Below are 21,441 nucleotides of genomic sequence, written 5' to 3' on the forward strand. Positions count from 1 at the left end.
CAAAAAAAAAAAGTTAGGGTCCTTTACCCGAGGGCCGGTTCTACTCACTCCCCGCCACAGATAGGGGAAACCAGGCCGGAGCCGGCGGGCCCACCCGCCCAGAACCGGGAACTCGGCGAGCCCCGCCCCTGCCACCCCAGCGCCGGCAGCTCGGTAACAAACACTTCCACTTCCTGAGCGCTAGTCTTCGCCCGCCGCGGGGCGCCGCGCCGAGCGCAGGCCCCGCCCCGCGCGTTCCCATTGGCCGACGCCGTTCACCCGGCCGGAGCGCCCAGGCCTGCAGCCCCCTATTGGCCCGCGGAGGTCCCCACCCTCAGCGCGGCCACGCCCCCGGGGTAAGGAGCCGGGGCGGACTCTGGGGCGCTCAGACGCCGAGCGGGGCGGGGATTGGTCCGTGCTCCTCTCTGGACTCCTCGCGGCTCGCGGCGGCCGACGGTTCCTGGGACACCTGCTTGCTTGGCCCGTCCGGTGGCTCAGGGCTTCTCTGCTGCGCTCCCGGTTCGCTGGACCGGAAGAAGGGCTGGGCCGTCCCGTCCCGTCCCCATCGGAACCCCAAGTCGCGCCGCTGACCCGTCGCAGGGCGAGATGAGCGCGGACGCAGCGGCCGGGGCGCCCCTGCCCCGGCTCTGCTGCCTGGAGAAGGGTCCGAACGGCTACGGCTTCCACCTGCACGGGGAGAAGGGCAAGTTGGGCCAGTACATCCGGCTGGTGGAGCCCGGCTCGCCGGCCGAGAAGGCGGGGCTGCTGGCGGGGGACCGGCTGGTGGAGGTGAACGGCGAAAACGTGGAGAAGGAGACCCACCAGCAGGTGGTGAGCCGCATCCGCGCCGCACTCAACGCCGTGCGCCTGCTGGTGGTCGACCCCGAGACGGACGAGCAGCTGCAGAAGCTCGGCGTCCAGGTCCGAGAGGAGCTGCTGCGCGCCCAGGAAGCGCCGGGGCAGGCCGAGCCGCCGGCTGCCGCCGAGGCGCAGGGGGCTGGCAACGAAAATGAGCCTCGCGAGGCCGACAAGAGCCACCCGGAGCAGGTAAGCGGGGCCCGGGCCGCGCAGGCTGGAATGGAGTGGGAGGAGGATCCGGAGAGACCCAGGTGACCTGGCCGTCCAGCCCCGCGCCCGCCGTCGTTTTTCTGAAACTCGAGCTGCGAGGGGGAGACGGCTTCCGCCCCGACCAGGCGCCCTGGCACATCCTAGGCAGGCCTGGGGCTGCGTCCCGCGACCTCCTCTCCTTCCCAGGCTGTGCTGGGAGCCTGAGCGCCTTTGCCGCCTGCACCTCTTGTTCCCTGGCCTTTGGGAGGGCGGCGCAGGGGAGCCCAGCCCCCTTCCCTCGGGTCTGTGGGTGTCTGCTCCCGTTCCTCGGAATCCCCCAATCCTGCTCCTCCCCTGGTGCCCTCTTCTCGTTCACCCCAATCCGCAGATGGGCCGGGGAGAAAGGGCTCTCCGCCCCAGAGGTGCCAGCTTCGCCCGCCACTCCCACTTCAAAAGCTAGAGGAATAGCATTACTCCTCCTGTGCGGAGCCCCGGCGCGAGGAGGCCCTCTCCGCAGCCCGCCGGTGTGTGTCCTGAACTTCAGTCCTGCTGGACTTCATCCTCCCGGAGTCCTGTGTGACTTCTAAGGGAGAAGAAGCCCCACCATCTCAGGGCGGTGTGGGGGTTGCCTGGCGGGGAGGAGGAGCCAAGGCATCTCGGAGTGGTGGTTCTGCCACCTCAGAGGATTTACGATTCTCAGGAATGTGAAGAGTAAGCGCCTAGAACAGTATCTGGGAGGGGAGGGGAAAGACCTCGGAAGAAGAAAAAGATGGCCATGGGGAGGGGAGAGAGCTCCTGGGGCTCACCGCCCTGTGTGCGCCAGCGGAGCTCACGGTGAGCCGGTGGTCTTGCCCTGGCCTTGCCACGGTCACTGTGGTACCCACACAGCCAGCAGGCCGGTTGCTTTTTGCCCATGTTTGGTGTTTGCCCATGGGATCCCAGTTTGGATCAGCTGCAAGAGGGACAGCTGGCAAAACAGGAGTTGTGCTGAGCCTCCTGTCCCAGAGAGTGGAGTGGTGCATTGTGTAGGGCAGGGCGTGAGCCTCCCAGGGCCCCTTCAGCTTGCACCAGCTCTCCCTGGTGACAGTGTCTGATGGGAGTGTCCGTGGGGCTACGAGGATCCTCCTGGACAGAGAAAGGGCACAGTTCGGCATTAAGATAGAAGGCAAAGCCCTAGAGGATCAACTGGTTTGGTGGAAGTGAGGTCACCAGAAGCCCTGTCCAGCCAGAGCTGGGTGCTGGGAATGCCAGGGCCACCAGGCTCCCACTTCCTGCCCCTGCCAAGCTGGCATTGGCAAGGGGAGGGGGAAGGGATCTGAGCACCCGGAGCAAGGGGGTTGACGCCAGGGAGTTGGGGCCGATGATCTCCAGCCCCAGGCAGAAATCCAGTGTGAACTTTGTGCTGAGTCCATCGATCGATTTGACATTCTTTTTTTTTTTTTTTTTGGACTTTGGCACCCACACAAATACCCACCCACCCCCACCCCCCACAAGTTGCAGTCTCGTTCAGCTCCTCCCTTTGCCCTTTTGGTTATGCTGCTGGGTGCCAGAGGGCCTGGGAGGCGAACGTGGAGGCCTGGCATAGCACACGTGCGCAAAGGCAGTGGCTTTGGGCTTCCTGGGTGAGCACAGAATCAGATTCCTGCATGTTTTGGAGGGACACCTACATTTGTGTGTACTTTGCTAGGCCAGGAGATGAGAGGAGAGCCACCAGCAAATCCTGGGGACACCATCACCAGCCAAGTCCCAGGACTTCTGAGCTCTGGTTCTCCCATCTGTGAGATGGAGGCATTGGGTAATACGATGCCTGCCTTCTCTAGAATTGTAGAAATGACGTGAAGCACTTGAGCCCCTTACTAAATACTGAACTGCACTCCTTCATCCCTGGCGTTTGAATCCCAGCTCCTTTAAACTGACTCCTAGTCAACACCATTGAGTCCCTCTAGCAGAAAATCCTCTCCTCTCAATCCTGTGTGTTGAGCATACAGACGCCCATGTGGTTATTACAAAAAATGTTAACAGACATTGTAACAGTTCGTTTTTCTAAAACACACCCCTTTCCTACATAAAGCATCAAATGGAGGTTTGCCAATTCGTTTTAGTCTGAATTTGTGTGCAAGGTGGGGCTGTTCCCTTATCTTCATTAGCCCTCCACTTACTAAGTGACGATCTCAGTGGAAAAGTGTGGCGCAGAGAGTGGTTGGCTGGGTGGCCTCTGGCTGGGAAGACCAGCTGTGTCCAGAACCACTCAGGGCAGAGGCTGAGGGGTGCCTGTAACACTGGCCATCCCTGCTGGGGAGTCTAGGCCTAAGGAGGTGGAAGTGGCTCTCCAGCTCTGCCCACCGGCTTTGCTTTGTGGATGGCCTTCCTCGCCTGCCCCATGGGGAGAGAGGAGCAGAAAGACCTGCCCTGCTGTTCCCCTGCTTAAAGCCCTCCTCCCCCATTCACCACCAGTCACAGGATGAGGCCTAAACCCTTGAGTCTGGGTTCAGAGTGCCGGCCAGGCAGAGCCGAGCCAGCTCAGCTGTACTAGCCAGGCTGTGCGAAGCCAAGTTACCTCACCTCTGTAAGCCTCCATTTCCTCTTGTGTAAGTTGGGGGTGATGGCAGCTACCTCAGAATTGCATGAGGCTGTGTGTAAAGCAGGTAGCTCAGTGCCTGGCACTGAGTCCAGGCTCAGCCAGCCTTTACAGTTGGTATTGGAATGAATACATATTTCATAGTGATCATTGCACACCTATCATGGGGCAGCTAGAGCTGGGTCAGCCTGCCTAGTTGGGCAAGTGCCACTGTGGCCAAGCCTGGCACACAGTCAGTGCCTGATCGATGGTCACTGTGGGTTAAGAATGACATGTTGTGGCCAGGTGTGGTGGCTCACACCTGTAATCCCAGCACTTTGGGAGGCCAAAGTGGGAGGATCACCTGAGCCAAGGAGTTTGAGACCAGCCTGGACAACATGACAAGACCCTGTCTCTATTAAGTTTTTTCTTTTTTTTTTTTTTTTTTTAAGAGTTATATGCTGTTCCATGGCCCTTCTCCATCTGGCAGCCTATTCTCACCACTGCCTCCCTACCCCCCAAACCACATCCAGGGTCCGAATTCCCCTCTAGCCTCTAAGCTTTCACACCCTGACACTTCCATCCCCTCCCAGGGAGCCTGTCCTTAATCCAGTAGGCAGAGATAGCATTTCCTTTCCTTCACTTTTTTTTTTGAGACAGATTCCACCCAGGCTGGAGTGGTGACATAACCTCACCTCGCTGCAGCCTCGACCTCCAGGGCTCAAGCGATCCTCCCACCTCATTCTCCCTAGTAGCTGGGACTACAGGCATGCACCACTATTCCCAGCTAATTTTTAAATTCTTTGTAGAGATGGAGTTTCACCGTGTTGCCCAGGCTGGTCTTGAACTCCTGGGCTCAGGTGATCTGCCAGCCTTGGCCTCCGCCTCCTCTTTGTCCTTACATCTTTTATCGCTCTAAACACACAATATTTTAATCATCTGTTTGTGATGATGTACCATCCACTACATGGTAAGCCCAAGGGCATCAACTGTGGCCTATTTGTGTTTCTATCCCCAGTGCTGTCCTTGGCACACGGTAGGGAGGCTCTCAAAAACAGTTTTTGAATTAATGAATGAATATATAACAACAGTCAGGGACCTTTGTCCTCATTCAGCTCATCCCGCCCCACCCAGAGATTGGAATTCCAGATAGAACCTACCCACTCTTCTTTCTTGCCTGCTAGCAGCTTCCATTTGAAAACTAGAAAGCCAAAAGTCCAGGCTTTGGGGTCAGCCAGATCAGTGTTTGAATCCCAGCTCTGCCGTGTGCTGGTTCTGGGATCCTGGGAGTTCATTTTTCCCTGCAACCCTCAGCCTCCACCTCTGTGAAAGGCACTGCCTGCAGGGTTATTGGGAAGATTTGGTGGCATGACAGGTTTGTAAATGAAATGCCCAGCTTGGGGTGTTTCCTGCCAGCCCTGACCCTGATCCCAGAGTCAGAGAGTGCAGGCACCCCAGGGAACAAGGTGGGTGGTGGGGCACAGTTAGCTGGAGGGCCATCAACCTCTTTCCCAGGGCGGGCAGGCCGTTTTACACCAACCAAGTTGGAGCTCTGATAGGGCAGAACAGAGCTTGAGCTGCTGGGTGTTTGGATTTGAAATGGACAGGGTATGTGATTGTTTGTGTGTTGGGATCTCTTTCTTTGCTGGCAAAACAGTGTAGCCCCTGGTTCTTACCTTCAAGCTCCTGTTAACTCAGTAATTCTGGAGATGATTCTCTTGGAGATAGAGGGGGGCTTCCGGGCCGGGCGCAGTGACTTGTGCCTGTAATCCCATCACTCTGGGAGGCTAAGGCGGGAGGGTCGCTTGAGCCCAGGTGTTTGAGACCAGCCTGGGCAACATAGTGAGACCTCGTCTCTACCAAAAAAACGGGGGAAGGGGGTGAATGGGGGCTTCCTTCTCAAGGAACTCCATATGTCTAGATGGGGTCCTTCTCCCCTTTCCCAGATGTCCCATCTCAATGTTCCCTGGGAAAGTGGGGTGGGGAATTAATAAGAAACTCAGGCCGGGCACAGTGGCTCACACCTGTAATCCCAGCACTTTGGGAGGCCAAGGCGGGCGGATCAGTTGAGGTCAGGAGTTGAGGTCAGGAGTTCAAGACCAGCCTGGCCAAGATGGTGAAACCCCATCTCTACTAAAAATACAAAAATTAGCCAGGCATGGTGGCAGGTGCCTGTAATCCCAGCTACTCGGGAGACTGAGGCAGGAGAATGGCTTGAACCTGGGAGGTTGGAGGTTTCAGTGAGCCAAGATCGCACCACTGCACTCCAGCCTGAGCAGCAGAGTGGGACTCATCTCCAAAATAAAAAAAAAGAAAGAAGCTCAGTCGAGGTCTTGTTGGTGCTGCAGGACTCTTTATAGGGAGAAACCCCAGTAAGAAATGTTCCTCTGTTTTCGTTGCTCTAAGATAGAGTGGCCCTACCTGGAAGGAAACAGGTTTGTAAAGTGCCTTTAGGCACTCTACCTATGACATAAAGATGTTGACATGCATTTCTTTTCCTTTTTTTTTTTTTTCCTGAGACAGTCTTGCTCTGTCGCCCAGGCTGGAGTGCAGTGGTGTGATCTCAGCTCACTGCAACCTCCGTCTCCCAGGTTTAAGCAATTGTCCTGCCTCAGCCATCCATGTAGCTGGGATTACAAACACCTGCCACCACACCCTGCTAATTTTTGTATTTTTAGTAGAGATGGAGTTTCACCACGTTGGCCAGGCTGGTTTTCACCACATTGGCCAGGCTGGGTGGCACCTGCCACAACACCCTGCTAATTTTTGTATTTTTAGTAGAGATGGGGTTTCACCACGTTGGCCAGGCTGGTTTCAAACTCCTGACCTCAGGTGATCCACCTGCCTCAGCCTCCCAAAGTCCTGGGATTATAGGCATGAGCTACCGCGCCCAGCCGATATGCATTTCGTTGTCCCCCAGACAAATTAGCTATTGTTTTCTCCATTTTGTAGGTTGACAGTAAGTGTTCAATACATGATAGGTACTATTTGTGTCTAGCAGTGTGCTAAGTACTAACCTTGCGTGTCTCATTTAATCCACATGACCACCAGTGAGGCAGATATTGGCCCCATTCTCTGCCTATGGAGGCTGAGGCTTGATCAGTTAAAGTGGCCGTGGAGGGTCCCAGGACTCTGAGCTAGCGGCTCCTCCCACACAGCGCAGGAGTGTGTCTTGGAACCCAGCCCTCCGACTCCAATGCCCACACAGCCATTTGGCCACGTGAGTAGGCTGTGCTTGATGCCTGACTCTGCCAGGTGTTTCTGCCCATCATATTCTGAGCCACAGCTGGACCATCACAGCGATACAAATTCAGGCTACTTGAACTGGCTTCCTGTAAGGGTCCAGGGCTTCCAGGTGCTCCTGTCCCTAGCAGGGCATCCTTGCAGTGCCTCAGCCCATAAGGGGTAGGCTCCTGTCCCCATCCCTTCTCACGTGATGTGATAGGTCGATCTGGAATCTGGTAACCAAGTATCTACCCCCGCCCTCACTCCCCAGAACCTGCACAGAGAGCCCCCCTCAAGGGTGGTCTTCACTGTTGACTGAAGCCTTGCCCTCATGGTAGGACAACTCACCATGTCCCCAGACTCCTAGGCAATGTTTAGGTCCCTAAGGCCCTAGAAAAGGACAAGAGTTACAGATTCCCTGGGGTCCAGGTCACCTCGGGGTGGTGTGGCAACACACAGAGAATGCTGGCCAGGTTCAAGTCCCACTCACTGCTAGGTGCTGAGAGCTCTGAATTCTCTGAGACAGGCTGCAGCCTCTCCCTGTGCTAAGGTCAGGGGAACAGCAATGGCCGGGAGTATTTAGAGGAGTGTGTTTGGGGCAGTCTCAGGCAGCACAGGTCTGTGCTGTCCGGGCAGCAGCCACCAGCTTCGTGAGGCTCCCAGGCACTCGAGATGTGCTGGTCCACATGCAGATGTGCTGTGCGTGCAAAATGCACACCAGATTTTAAAGCCATAGTACAAATAAAATGATGTACAATAGCTCAATTGTTAAAAATGGATTACACATTGAAATGATAATATTTTGGGTACATTATGTTAAATAAAATATTAAATTCTATTATTTTTCCTGTTATTTTTTTTTTTTTTTTGGAGGCAGAGTCTCGCTCTGTTGCCCAGGCTGGAGTGCAGTGGTGTGATCTCGGCTCACTGCAACCTCCACTTCCCAGGTTCAAGCGATTCTCCTGCCTCAGCCTCCCGAGTAGCTGTGCACCACCACGCCCAGCTGATTTTTGTATTTTTCTTTTTTAGTAGAGATAGGGTTTCACCATGTTGACCAGGCTGGTCTCAAACTCCTGTCCTCAAGTGATCTACTTGCCTCGTCCTCCCAAAATGCTGGGATTACAGGCATGAGCCACCATACCTGGCCTATTTTTCTTTTCTTTCTTTCTTTTTTTTTTTTTTTTTTTGATACAGAGCCTTGCTCTGTCACCCAGGCTGGAGTGCAGTGGTGTGATCTCGGCTCACTGCAACCTCCGCCTCCTGGGTTCAAGCAGTTCTCGTGCCTCAGCCTCTGGAGTAGCTGGGACCACAGGTGTGCACCACCACATATGTCTAATTTTCATATTTTTAGTTGAGACAGGGTTTCATTGTGTTGGCCATGCTGGTCTTGAACTCCCGACCTCAGGTGATCCACCTGCCTTGGCCTCCCAAAGTGCTGGGATTACAGGTGTGAGCCACTGCACTCGGCCTATTTTTCCTTTTTCAAATGTGATGATTAGAAAATCTTACATTCCACACGTGGCTGGCATTATATATCTACTGGACAGTGCTGCTCTGGATCTGAGCTCAAATCCTGCCTTCGCCCATCAGCCATGTGTACTTGAGCAATTGACTCCAGCTTTTTGAAGCTGAGTTTCCTTTTCTGTGAAATGCTGGCAATAATACCTTCCTTTTAGGACTATAATTGGCTCTTAAGAAGAAAACACACGTAAAGAGCTCTGTGCCTAACACATAGTAGGTGTTCAGTAAATAGCAGCTGCTATTTGTTACTTCAGTGTTGAGCCCCAATTTCACAAGCCCCTTGAAGGTTAATAGCCCCTTGGGACAACCCCTGGGAGTTAAATCCAGAGACTTCTGGGAGGAGGGTGAGGGATGAGGAGGGATGCAGAAGGGAAGGCATGGGGCGGCCAGCCCTGGATGGTGTCCAGCCGGGCTGCAGCCCAGGTACCAGCCTGCTCCATCCCAGGCTTGCCCAGCCCTGCAGAGACCTGAGCCAGACTCTGCCCCCTCCTGCCCCCGTGGGTCTCCATGGCTGGCACAGGGAGAAGAGGTTACTAGCCAGAAGGAGAACCTGTTTCAGACCTCTGAGTCCTGGGGGTGTCTGTCAGACCAGCAGCCCTCACTTTAGTGTATGTCTCCCTCCTGTCCCACCCTAGCAGACTCCAGGGAAAGCTCTTTCCCACTGAGAAATAGGAAGGAGGAGATCAAGGGCTAGGAGCAGTGAGTGATTTTTTTTTTAAATGGACGCATCCAGCATTCCCCTGCCGCCCGCACAGACCTGGAGGGATGTGGAGGGTGGAAGGGGGTCCCGTAGGGTAAAATGACGTGACATCAGGGCCACTAGGCAGGGGGCCAGTGACAGCCAAGCCCCCTGTACCTCACCTAGGGTAAAGAGAAGACCTTCTGCCTAGAGGTGTGGACACTGGCTGAGTGCCTGGAGCCCCTGGTCACTTCCCGGTGCCCCCAGGCTGCCTGTCACACAGCACTCCAGGCAGGGCCAGCTGTCTCCATCCTGGCTTCCTTGAAGAGCCGGCACCAGGCCCAGCCCTGTCTCTAGAATCTGGGGTACAAACTGAGCTGTCTCTCAGAGCAAACATGGCTCTTACACCCAACATACTCCTGACATACACACCCCAGCCCCTGAGAACAGCCAGGGCTCCTTCCTGCCCCCGCCGTCCTGCCCCCTTCCATCCTCTTGTTGGGGCTGATTTTCCTGTATTGGGCATGGGGCACTGGTCTTCTTTGCATAAAGAGCCCTGGGCTGGGGGACGGGCAGTCTTGAGAGGTGGGGTTACCTCTGTTGTTCCCCTGGACACCCAAGTGGTCTTCCTACTCCTCCAGCCCCTTTCCTCTGGGGTCCTGAGCTGCCTGGCTCGAAGGAAGCAGGCTGGGCTGTTTCTGTAGGGCCCATCACCATGGCATCAGCCAGGGAGGGGCTGGGCCCAATGGGGCGTTGGCCCCCAGGCTTCCACAGCCTTCCCTGAAGGGAGGAAGGAGGAGCAGGGAGCGGCCCTGGGCCTGTTCCCCAGAGACGGTCACTGGGATTAGGGTATCGACTTTCCCCAGCTTTCCAGGTGACTGCTGGTGGCGCCTATTGAATTCCGTGCCCGCCATCCACTCCCTGGACTGCGTGGGTGGAGGTGATGGGGCGGCCACTTGGGGCGGGGTGAAGCTCCCTGGGGGAAAGGACAGATGAAGGGAGGCAGCCTGAGGGTGGAGGAGGCCCCGGGAGAAGGGTGTGGGGGCAGCTCTCCCGGCAGGGTCTTTTCTGGAAAGCCAGCCAGCATTGTGTGAAAGTGAGAGTCTCCAGCCTGTCCAGCCCTGGGTCACCCCGGCCCAGCTGCGCTGCCCATCGGCTGCCGTGGCCTCATGTTTCCTCCTGTCGATTCTGGCTCTCTGCCAGTCTCCTCTCTGAGCAGATCCTGATTTTGTCTTGAACTTGGGTCTCCCAGGCTGTCATCGTCACTGGAGGTCCCACTTTGCCCTCTGGAACTCACGGGGCTATGTTCCTTTTGAGTCTCTTCCTCTCACCATGCTTTGGGCCCCTCTGTAGCTGGCTCCTCCTAAGCTCCTGGGGGCCACACACCAAGCCCAACATGCCTGGACGTCACTCCCATTTAGCCCCTTTCCCCAGAGGCAGAACCCAGCCCTGCCCCAGCTTGGCGGTGAGGGTCCAAGAGCAATGGTGGCTGAGCTCGGCCAGGTACCCCACACTTCCCCATCTTCTCCTCTCAGTGCTGGGCCTGGAGACCACAGGCCAGGCCCTACAGATCCCCAGGAGGGCTGCCCCAAGGGACTCCCCTGCCAGCCCCAGCCTCCACCCAGGCTGGGATGGGCTGGCTTGATGGGCTGACTCAGCAACTGGCACTGACACCTCCTGGAGACAGCTGGGAGGCTCCTGCTAGGGAGGGGTGAGGAGGAACAAGGCTGGTCTCCCTGGAGAGTGGGAACCCCCCTTCCCATGTGAGGGGAGGGAGTCTCTAGGGACTTGGGACTTGAGAAGGAGGCTCTGCAGGTGCATTGGAGCTGTCTAAATGCTGGTGGGGTCTACCGGGGGCTTCCCATCTCCTTGTCCAGCCACCCCGTCAGGTGCTGGAGCCGCCACAGAGCCACATCTAGACAGAACAGTGGAGCAGGTCCCAGTGCAGGGGAAGGAAACAGGGCACCTCAGGCTGGGTCCCCCGTTTCCCCTTGAACTGCACGACTTGGTGCTGGCAGAGCGGAGCAAGGCTCAAAGCAGGCCCCGGAGCTTTGGCACCATATGTCACTAGGTGAGGGGCACTGGGCTGAAGATCAGTAAGGGAAGCCCACAGCACAGAGACCAGGGCCAGACGATGGGCATCCCAAAGGCAGCTAGCACAGCCCTGCCTTGCCAGCCGGGGGAGCACCCAGAGCCACCTGCCCCCAGTCCAGCCATGCCCCTGCCCTGTCACCCACACCAGGCTTCATCCCCCAGCTCAGGCTGTAGCTCCAGCTGCGAAAGGCCCTGAGCACCCGGAAGGAAGGCTGTGGTAGGTTGTGGTTTCTTCAGCTCCCAGCCCACCTCCAGCAGAGGCTGCAGCCGATGCCCTGGAGAGAGCCCCTGTTTGCCCTCCACTGCCTGACTCCTGTTGGGACCTCACCTCCCAGTGGGTTGCCCCATTCTGGACTTGGATCCTTAAGGAGCACCCTGCAGTGTGGTGGAAGGAGGACAGGTTCCAAGTCAGAGACCAGGGTTGGAGTTCTGGCTGTGTGATGTCAGGCAGTGGGCTCCACATCTCTGAGCCTCAGTTTCCCCATCTCAAAAACAGCTGACAAGCCCCAGCCAGGTTGTTATGGGAAGGTTTTTGGGAGCACAGGGACTGTGGAGGGAGGTTGGAGGAGGTCACTAGAGCTGCCCCCTGCCTGTCCTGAGATTTCACCCTCCCCACTTTCTCAGGGTGTCTGGCTGAAGCAGAAAGCTGCGCCTGTCCTGGTGACGGCAACTGGTCAGACTTGTTTCTGCTCACCTAGGCGGCCTGGGGGAGGGCCTGGCTGGGAGCTTTGTGAAGGGATTAGCTCTAGGGGAGAAGAGCCTCACTTACTCCCGGAACAAGATCCCGTAGGGCTGTGGGAGTGCTGGGGGTGAGCCTGGGGCAGGGGACAGCCGAACTAGCTGGGAGTGGGCCCTGCAGTGAAGCAGGGGGTGGGCCAGGGAGAACAAGGCAAAAGGAGCTTCATTCAGGGTTCCTGAGCCTTTGTGAGCCACTCACTTTTTTACCACTCACTTAACCGTCTTTGTTGTTGGGGTGAGGGGCCCTCAAACCTGGATTTGGGTATGAAAACCCAGGCAAGAAAGACCTGCCCAAGCCTTTAAAGGAATGCAAAGTCATCCTCTAGCCACCCCCAGAGATCAAAAGGCTGGGGATTGAGTCTACTGCAGATGGTGGCAGCCTCCTGGGGCTGGCAAGTTGGGACAGAGGCCCATAAGCCCTCCTGGGCGCGCCTTCCCACCCCTCTCGGCCCTCTCCACTCCCAGCTGGGGATTTGGGTTTCAGAGCAGCCTGGCACACACACCCCCACCCCACCAGAATCTCACTCCCAGCTTCCTATGACTATTCATTAGTATTCACAACAATGGGAAAGTCTGGGTGTGCACAGGGATTTTTTACAGTTAGAAAGTGTCTAAGTCAATGACCTCATTGGGCCTCAGCAACCCTGGGAGGCAGATGGCAGTCAGAATGATCCATAAATGACCTGCCCCAGGTCACACAGCTCCTAAACAGGGGAGCTGGAACCTGGCTCGGAGCCTTGACTATCCACTGCTCATTGTCTGATGTGCTGAGTGATAACACAGGGCCAGCAGGCTGGACAGCAGCCAGTGGCCCTGCACCAGGCCTGGAGGAGGGGGAGAGGGACAGGGACTCAGGCGTAGTCCTTGGGCACAGGCTTCGGCCGCCCACACCCATATTCCCTCCATCATACTGTGTGTCCAGGCCTGCAGCTCCTAAGCTGAGCTGCTTACTTTGGACCAAGCATGTTGGAAACTGTTTTCAGCTGAGTCCAAGCACTTGAAATCTGCGTGTGCCCTTTTAGTAGGTCACACCCTCCAGGCCACAGCCACACTGGGCTCCCTTTAGCCCAGCCCTGCTTTTCCCAGTCCCCTCCCCATTCAGGCTCCTCTGTTTCTGGGGTCTCTGTGCTTCCGTTGCCACCTCTGCCCTCGGGCAGCGGTGTCGAGGGAGGAGGTCCTGGCATGCCTGAGGATGGCCACATCTTGTCCAGGTCCCCTTGCTGTGCCGCACAATAGGTTTTTGGTTATCTGCTCCTTCTGGCTCCCTTTTGGCTGGGCCATTTGGCTTGGTGGGGGTGAGAGAGAGTCCGCATATATGGAGGAAGGCTTTACTGTAAACACCTGCCTCTTCCTCCCCTGCTGCAGAGAACGGGGTACAAAGGGGCTGGGGATCCTCAGTCATATGCCTCAGATCCCCAGCCAGGCTGACAGGGGTGCCACCCTCTGCCCCCTCTCCAGGAGGGCCAGACTGAGCCACCAATGGGAAGGGATAGAGGCCCAATCAGCACAGCATGTGATTCACCTTAGACTGTCACAAGGAACAGGCATGTGAGAGCTAACCTGGTCCTACCCCTCATTTGCCACAAGAGGAAACTGAGGGTTGGACAGAGCAGTGTTTTACCCACGTCACCTAAGCAGTTTGCTGCGGTGCTGGGTATCCACACAAGTCTTTTGAGTCCTGGGCCAGAACCCTCTCAAATTGCTGTGCGGGGATCTAAGCAAATTTGCATCCTCCCAAACCTTCCTTGGTTGGGGAGATGGGGACAGGCAGGGGACAGGGAAGGCAGAACCTGGGGCACTGTGGAATAGCCATGGACCCTCCCTTGTCCCCGCAGCGCGAGCTTCGGCCTCGGCTCTGTACCATGAAGAAGGGCCCCAGTGGCTATGGCTTCAACCTGCACAGCGACAAGTCCAAGCCAGGCCAGTTCATCCGGTCAGTGGACCCAGACTCCCCGGCTGAAGCTTCAGGGCTCCGGGCCCAGGATCGCATTGTGGAGGTGATGCTTCTTGCTCTCTTCCTAGCTGACTGCCCCCACCCCCTGCAGATCAGCAGCCATCATACCATCATGGGCTTGATTAGCCCACGGGCATAGCCAACCTGGAGCTGCTGGATGGATGGGTGGATGGGAGGAAGGGTGGTGGATGGATAGATGGAAGGACAGATGGACTGACTGACGGACTCCTTTCTTACCTCCACTCTCCCCTGGACTCCTCCTTGCCAAGCAGATACACTGGGCAGCCTGTGATTCACCCATCGATCAGGGAGATGTCTGGGGCCCTCTCCAGAGCTTCCCTGCTGCCAGGCACACAGAGTGGGGTGGCAGTAACAAAACCCCTCTCCCGAGTTAGGCCTTTATTTCGTTATTATTATTATTATTTTTTTTTTTTGAAATGGAGTCTCGCTTTGCTGCCCAGGCTGGGGGAGTGCAGTGGCACAATCCCAGCTCACTGCAACCTCCGCCTCCTGGGTTCAAGCGATTCTCCTGCCTCAGCCTTCTGAGTAGCTGGGATTACAGGTGCCCGCCACCACGCCTGGCTAATGTTTGCATTGTTAGTACAGACAGGGTTTCACCGTGTTGGCCAGGCTGGTCTCAAACTCCTGACCTCAAGTGATCCGCCCGCCTCGGCCTCCCAAAGTGCTGGGATTCCAGGCGTGAGCCACCTCACCCGGCCCCGAGTTAGGCTTTTAGACTCGCGCATTCAGTGCTCTGGTGCTGTGCTCCTGGGAGAGGAAACGTGAACCAAATGCTCAGGCAGGTCCCAGAATCACAGTCTTAGAACCTTAGAGCTAGAGATCAGCTCTCCCAAGACTTCTCATTTTACACATGAGAAAACCAAGGCCCAGAGAGGGAAGTCGGACAGCAAGTCCTTACCCAGGCTGGGCCCCACCCCGGCCTCCCAGCTCGCACCCATCCCATCTCTCCCAGCTGTGTTTGTTTAGTCTCGTCTGGATATTTTCGTTGGCCCTTCCCATGTATCCTGCCTCCCCAGCTGACTGTCAATGGGAGGACCCCCAGCCTAGTGCAGAACTCTGCAGAAATGGTGGGGGTCAGTATCCCCAAGTTGTGAACTGCAAACTGGCTGAGAACCAAGGTGGCCACCCCTGCCCCCAGCCCTCCTCCACTTACCTGCCCCAGAACCAAGGCCCGTGCCCATAACGCCTCCCCAACCCCACCCTGCAGGTGAATGGGGTCTGCATGGAGGGGAAGCAGCATGGGGACGTGGTGTCCGCCATCAGGGCTGGCGGGGATGAGACCAAGCTGCTGGTGGTGGACAGGGAAACCGACGAGTTCTTCAAGAAATGCAGAGTGACGCCATCTCAGGAGCACCTGAATGGTAAGCCGGGTGGGGCCACTGGCCGTCCTGGGGCTGGAGGCCCCCAAGTCAGGGATGTGAGCCAGGGCTAAGACTGCTGGGTCCCAGGCGAGGGGTGGGCAGCTTCCCAACGTGGGTGCTCCCTCCTTCTCCTTCATGGGAGGCCCGGAGGTGTGGGCTGGGGGAGCGGGGGCCTAGTGTAGGGAGTGGCAGTGGGTTTCTGAGGACGGCTTGTGACGGGGTCAGCTGGGATGAGGTCGGTGAGAGAGATGGACAGATCTTCTGATTCCCGGCCAAAGCTGCAGCCCCAAAGGAGGCCCAAGCCCCCGGTCCTGTCCCCACCAGCAGACTTTCAGGGCAGTGTCAATGTGAGCAAAGGGTTAACTCCAGGGAGGCCTCCAGCCTTTGCTTGGTCAGATCAGAGTCCAGTGACAGGGGCCCAGTGCTTCCCCCTCCCTCCTCTCAGGTTGTCTTGGAAACTCAGCCTTGCTGGCTCTAGAGAGTAGTGGGTCCTCCTTCAACCCCTGGGCCCCTGCCCTCCCCATCCCCCACCATCACCCTGCCAAGCCTGGCGCCTCCCCCTGCCCAGGCCCGAGCCAAACAGGGCAGGGCTGCTGCACCAGGGCAGGGAGGGGTTAAGCATGCTCTGCTCCTTGGTCTGGACTTTCTCCCTGGGAAGATGGCTCCCTGGAGCGGGCAGGGGTGCTCACTGGGCCATACTGAGGGTGGAACCTCTTGGGACTTTGCAGTGGGTGGGGCCTCCTGGAGACTCAAGGTCGTATGTGTAAAAGGGGATCCACACAAAGGTCCTGCTGCAGACTCCCATCCCCAGCTGCAAGGGCCCACTGGGGAGGCCCTGTCCCCTTCTGGCACTATCCAAGGCCTGAGGCTCCTAGAATTGGGGATGGCCCCTGGAAGTCCCTAGCTGGCTCTGGGCATGGGGGGTGGGGTACCGCCTTACCCTTATCTCCCAAGTTCATGGAAACCAGGTAACTCAGATAATCCCCTTCTCCACTGAGGGGGAGACTAAGGCCCAGAGAAGCCCCAGCCTTCCTCCTAGGGATCTGATACGAGGGAGACACAGCTGGAATCTGGATTCCACTCAGCTCCTGGGATACTGTCCCCCTGCTTCCCCCACCCCTTCACCCTGCAGGTAATTGGCCCCCTCAGACGTTCCTCCCTCTTCTGCCTGTCTCTCGGGCTAGAGGGGCTGCAGCCTCTGGCCAAAGGACCTGAAGAGGGAGAGGCCTGGGGACAGTCCCCTCCCCGCAGTCCCTCCAGGATGGCATCCTCACCCTTTCCATAGGGAGGAATGCCCCCCTCTCCGGCTGCCAGGGTTTCACCCTGACCACTGTGAGGTGATGGGGAGGGGACAGTGAGTGTCCCTGTGTCCCAGCAGCCTGTCCTTGCCCAGGGAAGGCTGTGGGTGTCAAAAGGGAGGAGAAGATGAGAGTCAGGTATCTCTGGCTGTGTCCTGGACTTGGGACAGGGAAAAGATAACCAGAAGTTTTAAGCTAAGAGTTCAGAAGCCCAACGCTGACCGGTCCCTGGAGATGGAACAGCCACCCCTGAAGCCATGTGGGACCCTTACTCTGAGTGAGCCCAGTGAAGGTGACCCCAGACCTGTCTTCTCTCCCTCTGACCCCTCCAGGTTTCCCACTGGCTGGGGGAGGGGATACCCAGGACACACCCCTTGAGCCTTCTCATCCCCCCTCATTTCCTGATTGGCAAATAGGAGTTGGGATTATTTTCTTTTTTTTTTTGAGACGGAGTCCTGCACTGTTGCCCAGGCTGGAGTGTAGTGGTGTGATCTCGGCTCACTGCAACACCTGCCTCCTAGGTTCAAGTGATTCTCCTGCCTCAGTCTCCCGAGTAGCTGGGACTACAGGCACGCGCCACCACGCCCAGCAAATTTTTATATTTTTAGTAAAGATGGGGTTTCACTATGTTGGCCAGGATGGTCTCCATCTCTTGACCTTGTGATCCGCCCACCTCGGCCTCCCAAAGTACTGTGATTACAGGTGTCAGCCACCACACCTGGCCTTTTTTTTTTTTCCAGACACAGTCTCTCTCTCTCTCGCCCAGGCTAGAGTGCAATGGCACAATCTCGGCTCACTGCAACCTCCGCTTCCTGGGTTCAAGCAATTCTCCTGCCTCAGCCTCCTGAGTAGCTGGGATTACAGGTGCCTGCCATCATGCCCAGCTAATTTTTGTATTTTTAGTAGGGATAGGGTTTCACCATGTTGGCCAGGCTAGTCTTGAACTCCTGACCTCAGGTGATCCTCCTGCCACAGTCTCCCAAAGTGCTGGGGTCCCAGGCATGAGCCACCGAGCCCGGACTATTTTCTCTTTCAGTTGAGTTGGGTACTAACTGTAGCCTGGGGTGTGGTTCCAATTTCGGTGACATCATCATCACCTGGGAAGCGTTTGGAAAATATTGATTCCTAGGCCTGCCCACTAAACCAGAATCTGTGCTGCCAAGGTCCAGGAATCTGTACTTTAACAAGCTTCCCATGTAGGAGTTCCCAGGTAGGAATTAGGCAGCCATCCTGGAATTTCATCCCCATCTGGGACAATACATTTTTTAAACACCTTGTGACCCATCAGTGCCTCATAAGATCAATTTAGTAGACAGAGATCAACAGGTTTTTTGGTTTTGGTTTTTGTTTTTGTTTTTGTTTTTGTTTGCCAGAGTCTTGCTGTGTTGCCCAGACTGGAGTGTAGTGGCGCGATCTCGGCTCACTGCAGCCTCCACCTTCTGGGTTCAAACAATTTTCCTGCCTCAGCCTCCCAAGTAGCTAGGATTACAGGCGTGTGCCACCATGCCCGGCTAATTTTCTTTTTGTCTTTTTTAGTAGAGACGGGGTTTCACCATGTTGGCCAGGCTGGTCTCAAACTCCTGACCTCAAGTGATCCAGCTGCCTCGGCCTCCCAAAGTGCTGGGATTACTGGTGTGAGCCACTACGCCTGGCCCAGAAATTTTTTTGTTTTCTTTAATGAAATGAAATTAAAAATATCAAAGAACACTGTAGTAAGGGTGTTGCTTTGTGAAACTTTTATCACACAAAATCTTTGTGTGTGCTGAGTCATCCAAATGGCAAACGTAGGCCAGACATTTGCTCACACCTGTAATCCCAACACTTTGGGAGGCCAAGGCGGGAGGATTGCTTGGGGCTAGGAGTTTGAGATCAGCCTGCACGACATGGCAAGGCCCCATCTCTACAAAAAAAAAAAATTTTTTTTTAATAAATAACAAGGCAAATGTACTCATGGTGGGTGGTAGTCAAAAAAGTCTGAGATGTTGGCCCAGGGAACAAGATCTAATAATCTGCCCAAACCCAACTCCCACCTCCTCTCCACGCTCTATTCCATCCCCGTTCTGGACTCATCTCTGCTCTGTCCTTCACCTAGGTCCCCTGCCTGTGCCCTTCACCAATGGGGAGATACAGAAGGTAAGGGCGGGTCCCCTGTCTCTCTGGATTTCAATCTTTGGGGTGCGGGAGACAGATCAGAAGGTGCTGTGGTTGGTAGGATAGCCATCTGACTAAGGCCAAAACCCCAGGGTCCCCAGTTCCAGCTCCTTCTTCAGCTCCAAGCTATAGAACTGCCAGAACCCTCTTGGCCTCTGCCTGGGGCCAACGCTGTCAGGAGGGAGCGGGCTGGCTGGGCCCCTCTGCAGCCCGCCATCCTGGGTGACAAGCCCCCGCCTCCAACTCCCCACCATACAGAAGGGGCCATTCTTCCCCCCAAGAACAGAGCTTCAGTGTCTGGCCGCGGGCAGCCGGGCCCCTGCTACTTCCAGTCTGGGTTGGAAGAACAAAGCCCCTCCTCCCCTCTTCCCTGGGCAGAAGGGAAAGGGGGTGAGGCTGGGGAAGAGATGGTGGGGCTAGGCGCCAGCTGAAGCCATGGAGGAACCCAGGAAGGGGCTGGGTGCCAAGCTGACGCCCCAGCCAAAGCCTTCGCTCTGGGACAGGCCGACTCAGTCAGGCCACAGAGCAGGAACTCTGCAGGGTCTGCTCAAAGGTTCCCCTTCCCTAGGAGCTCCTGCCAGGGTACTTGGCAAGGGGGAGGTGAAAGGGCTGGACCCAGGCCTCAACCTTCTTTCACTTCATCTTTGGATCTAGAACTTTCCATCCACCTTCTTCCTTCAAGGCCCTCCTTTGCTGCTTCAGGGTTAGGGTTTCAGGATTCCTGGGGTCAAATCCTGGCAAACAGTCAGGTGGACCACAGGAAATTCAGTGAGCACCACATGGGTTCCCCGTGCCAAGCAGAGAGGTCCCCAGTGTCCCCACATTCCAAGAAGCCCCTCCCTGGCCACTGGCCCAAAAGGCGAGTCAGTACCTAAAAGCCACATTGGAGTGGCCTAGGGAGAGGGAGCAGTTCAGTTAATCCCATGATGGTCTCTTCCCATCCCATCCCTCCAGCCTGAGCAGAACCAGCCTACCCTCTGATCCTCGAAGGAATGTAAAAAGGAGCCCCAGCAGGCTCAGGAGGTGGGAACCAGGGGTGGGTGGCCAGGGCATCAGTGCTACCTCTTCTCAGTCTGAGGCCCCTACTTCCCGAGGAGCTCCCTCCCTCCTCAGGACCCCCTCACCCCATCCTCTGACAACCCACAACCCTCTCCTCTCTGCCAGGAGAACAGTCGTGAAGCCCTGGCAGAGGCAGCCTTGGAGAGCCCCAGGCCAGCCCTGGTGAGATCCGCCTCCAGTGACACCAGCGAGGAGGTAGGCCAGCCATGCGGGGGGGTGGCAACTGGGTTACAGGAAGCCGATTCCCAGGCCCCACTTGTTCCTGGCACACCAGCCTGCCTTTGAGGTCACATGCTGAGCCGCATTCTGTTCTTGTGACCTGGCTTCCCTGGGCACAGCCCCAAGGGAGCCACCTCACCGAGGCTGAGGACCAGGGAGCCTAATGAAGGACTGACTCCCAACTTCCTGCCCCCACTTCTCTTTACAGCTGAATTCCCAAGACAGCCCCCCAAAACAGGACTCCACAGCGCCCTCGTCTACCTCCTCCTCCGACCCCATCCTGGACTTCAACATCTCCCTGGCCATGGCCAAAGAGAGGGCCCACCAGAAGCGCAGCAGCAAACGGGCCCCGCAGATGGACTGGAGCAAGAAAAACGAACTCTTCAGCAACCTCTGAGCACCCTGCTGCCACCCAGTGACTGGCAGGGCCGAGCCAGCATTCCACCCCACCTTTTTCCTTCTCCCCAATTACTCCCCTGAATCAACGTACAAATCAGCACCCACATCCCCTTTCTTGACAAATGATTTTTCTAGAGAACTATGTTCTTCCCTTACCTTAGGGAAGGTGAAGGTGTTCCCGTCCTCCCACAATCAGAAAGGAGACTCTGCCTCCCTTCTCCTCACAGAGTGCCTCATCCTACCGGGTGTCCCTTTGCCACCCTGCCTGGGACATCGCTGGAACCTGTACCACGCCAGGATCGTGGGACCAGGCGAGAGGGCACCCTCCCTTCCTCCCCCATGTGATAACTGGGTCCAGGGCTGATCAAAGAACTCTGACTGCAGAACTGCCGCTCTCAGTGGACAGGGCATCCGTTATCCCGAGAGCTGTGGCAGACACACCTTGTTTTCATTTGATTTTTGTTCTTAAGAGTGTAGTATTGCAGAGTCTAGAGGAATTTTTGTTTCCTTGATTAACATGATTTTCCTGGTTGTTGCATCCAGGGCATGGCAGTGGCCTCAGCCTTAAACTTTTGTTCCTACTCCCACCCTCGGCGAACTGGGCAGCACGGGGGGGGTTTGGCTACCCCTCCCCATCCCTGAGCCAGGTACCACCATTGTAAGGAAACACTTTCAGAAATTCAGCTGGTTCCTCAAACCCTCCAGCCTCCGTGTGTTCCTTGGAAGTTTTGTCCTCTGGCCTTGGACCCCTTATAGGTAGAAAGTGAGAAATGGTAAGCCAAGGTGGTCTTTGGCTGGGAGGGTGGGGTACACTGGAGGGAGGGCCATCTAGGGCTCCCTGTGACCCCAAGCCTGGGTAGCTTTAGCTAGAGGGCCTAGCTGCAGAAGTCCTGTAGGAAGGAGGATGCATGCACCCAGCCGGGTATTCAGCTTGGTGTGGTCAGCATGCCTGTGTGCCGGGCTGCAAGCACCGATTGTGGGCTGGGGATCCCTTGTCTAATGGGGACATTTACAAGGGGAAGTGGGAGCTCAGACTAACGTTCTCAGAGGACTCTGGGAGGTTCCTCTAATTCCAGGAGCGTGGAAAGTGTGTCTGTCCCAGGATGGAGCTGGGTTTGGAATGTGAGGACTTGGCTTTA

The 21,441-nt window shown here is 56.5% G+C and overlaps 1 protein-coding gene across 1 annotated transcript; it reads left to right on the top strand.

Moving 5' to 3' along the window:
- The first annotated feature begins 189 nt into the window (after positions 1-189).
- Positions 190-20,999, top strand: NHERF1 (NHERF family PDZ scaffold protein 1). The gene is made up of 6 exons (XM_054456288.2): positions 190-1,026; positions 13,676-13,837; positions 15,023-15,176; positions 18,567-18,607; positions 19,790-19,879; positions 20,112-20,999. Exons 1-6 carry the CDS (start codon positions 586-588, stop codon positions 20,298-20,300), a joined length of 1,077 nt encoding a protein of 358 aa, XP_054312263.1. The 5' UTR covers positions 190-585; the 3' UTR covers positions 20,301-20,999.
- Positions 21,000-21,441: the final 442 nt, after the last annotated feature.

Source organism: Pongo pygmaeus, chromosome 19 (genome assembly GCF_028885625.2).
Source record: "Pongo pygmaeus isolate AG05252 chromosome 19, NHGRI_mPonPyg2-v2.0_pri, whole genome shotgun sequence".
NCBI classification, from domain to species: Eukaryota; Metazoa; Chordata; class Mammalia; order Primates; family Hominidae; genus Pongo; species Pongo pygmaeus.

Coding starts and splice junctions, on each gene's coding strand:
- NHERF1 (XM_054456288.2), top strand. CDS start 586: ATGAGCGCGGACGCAGCGGCCGGGGCGCCCCTGCCCCGGCTCTGCTGC. Junction 13,838..15,022: donor CCCAGGATCGCATTGTGGAG/GTGATGCTTCTT, acceptor CCCACCCTGCAG/GTGAATGGGGTCTGCATGGA. Junction 19,880..20,111: donor CCAGTGACACCAGCGAGGAG/GTAGGCCAGCCA, acceptor TTCTCTTTACAG/CTGAATTCCCAAGACAGCCC.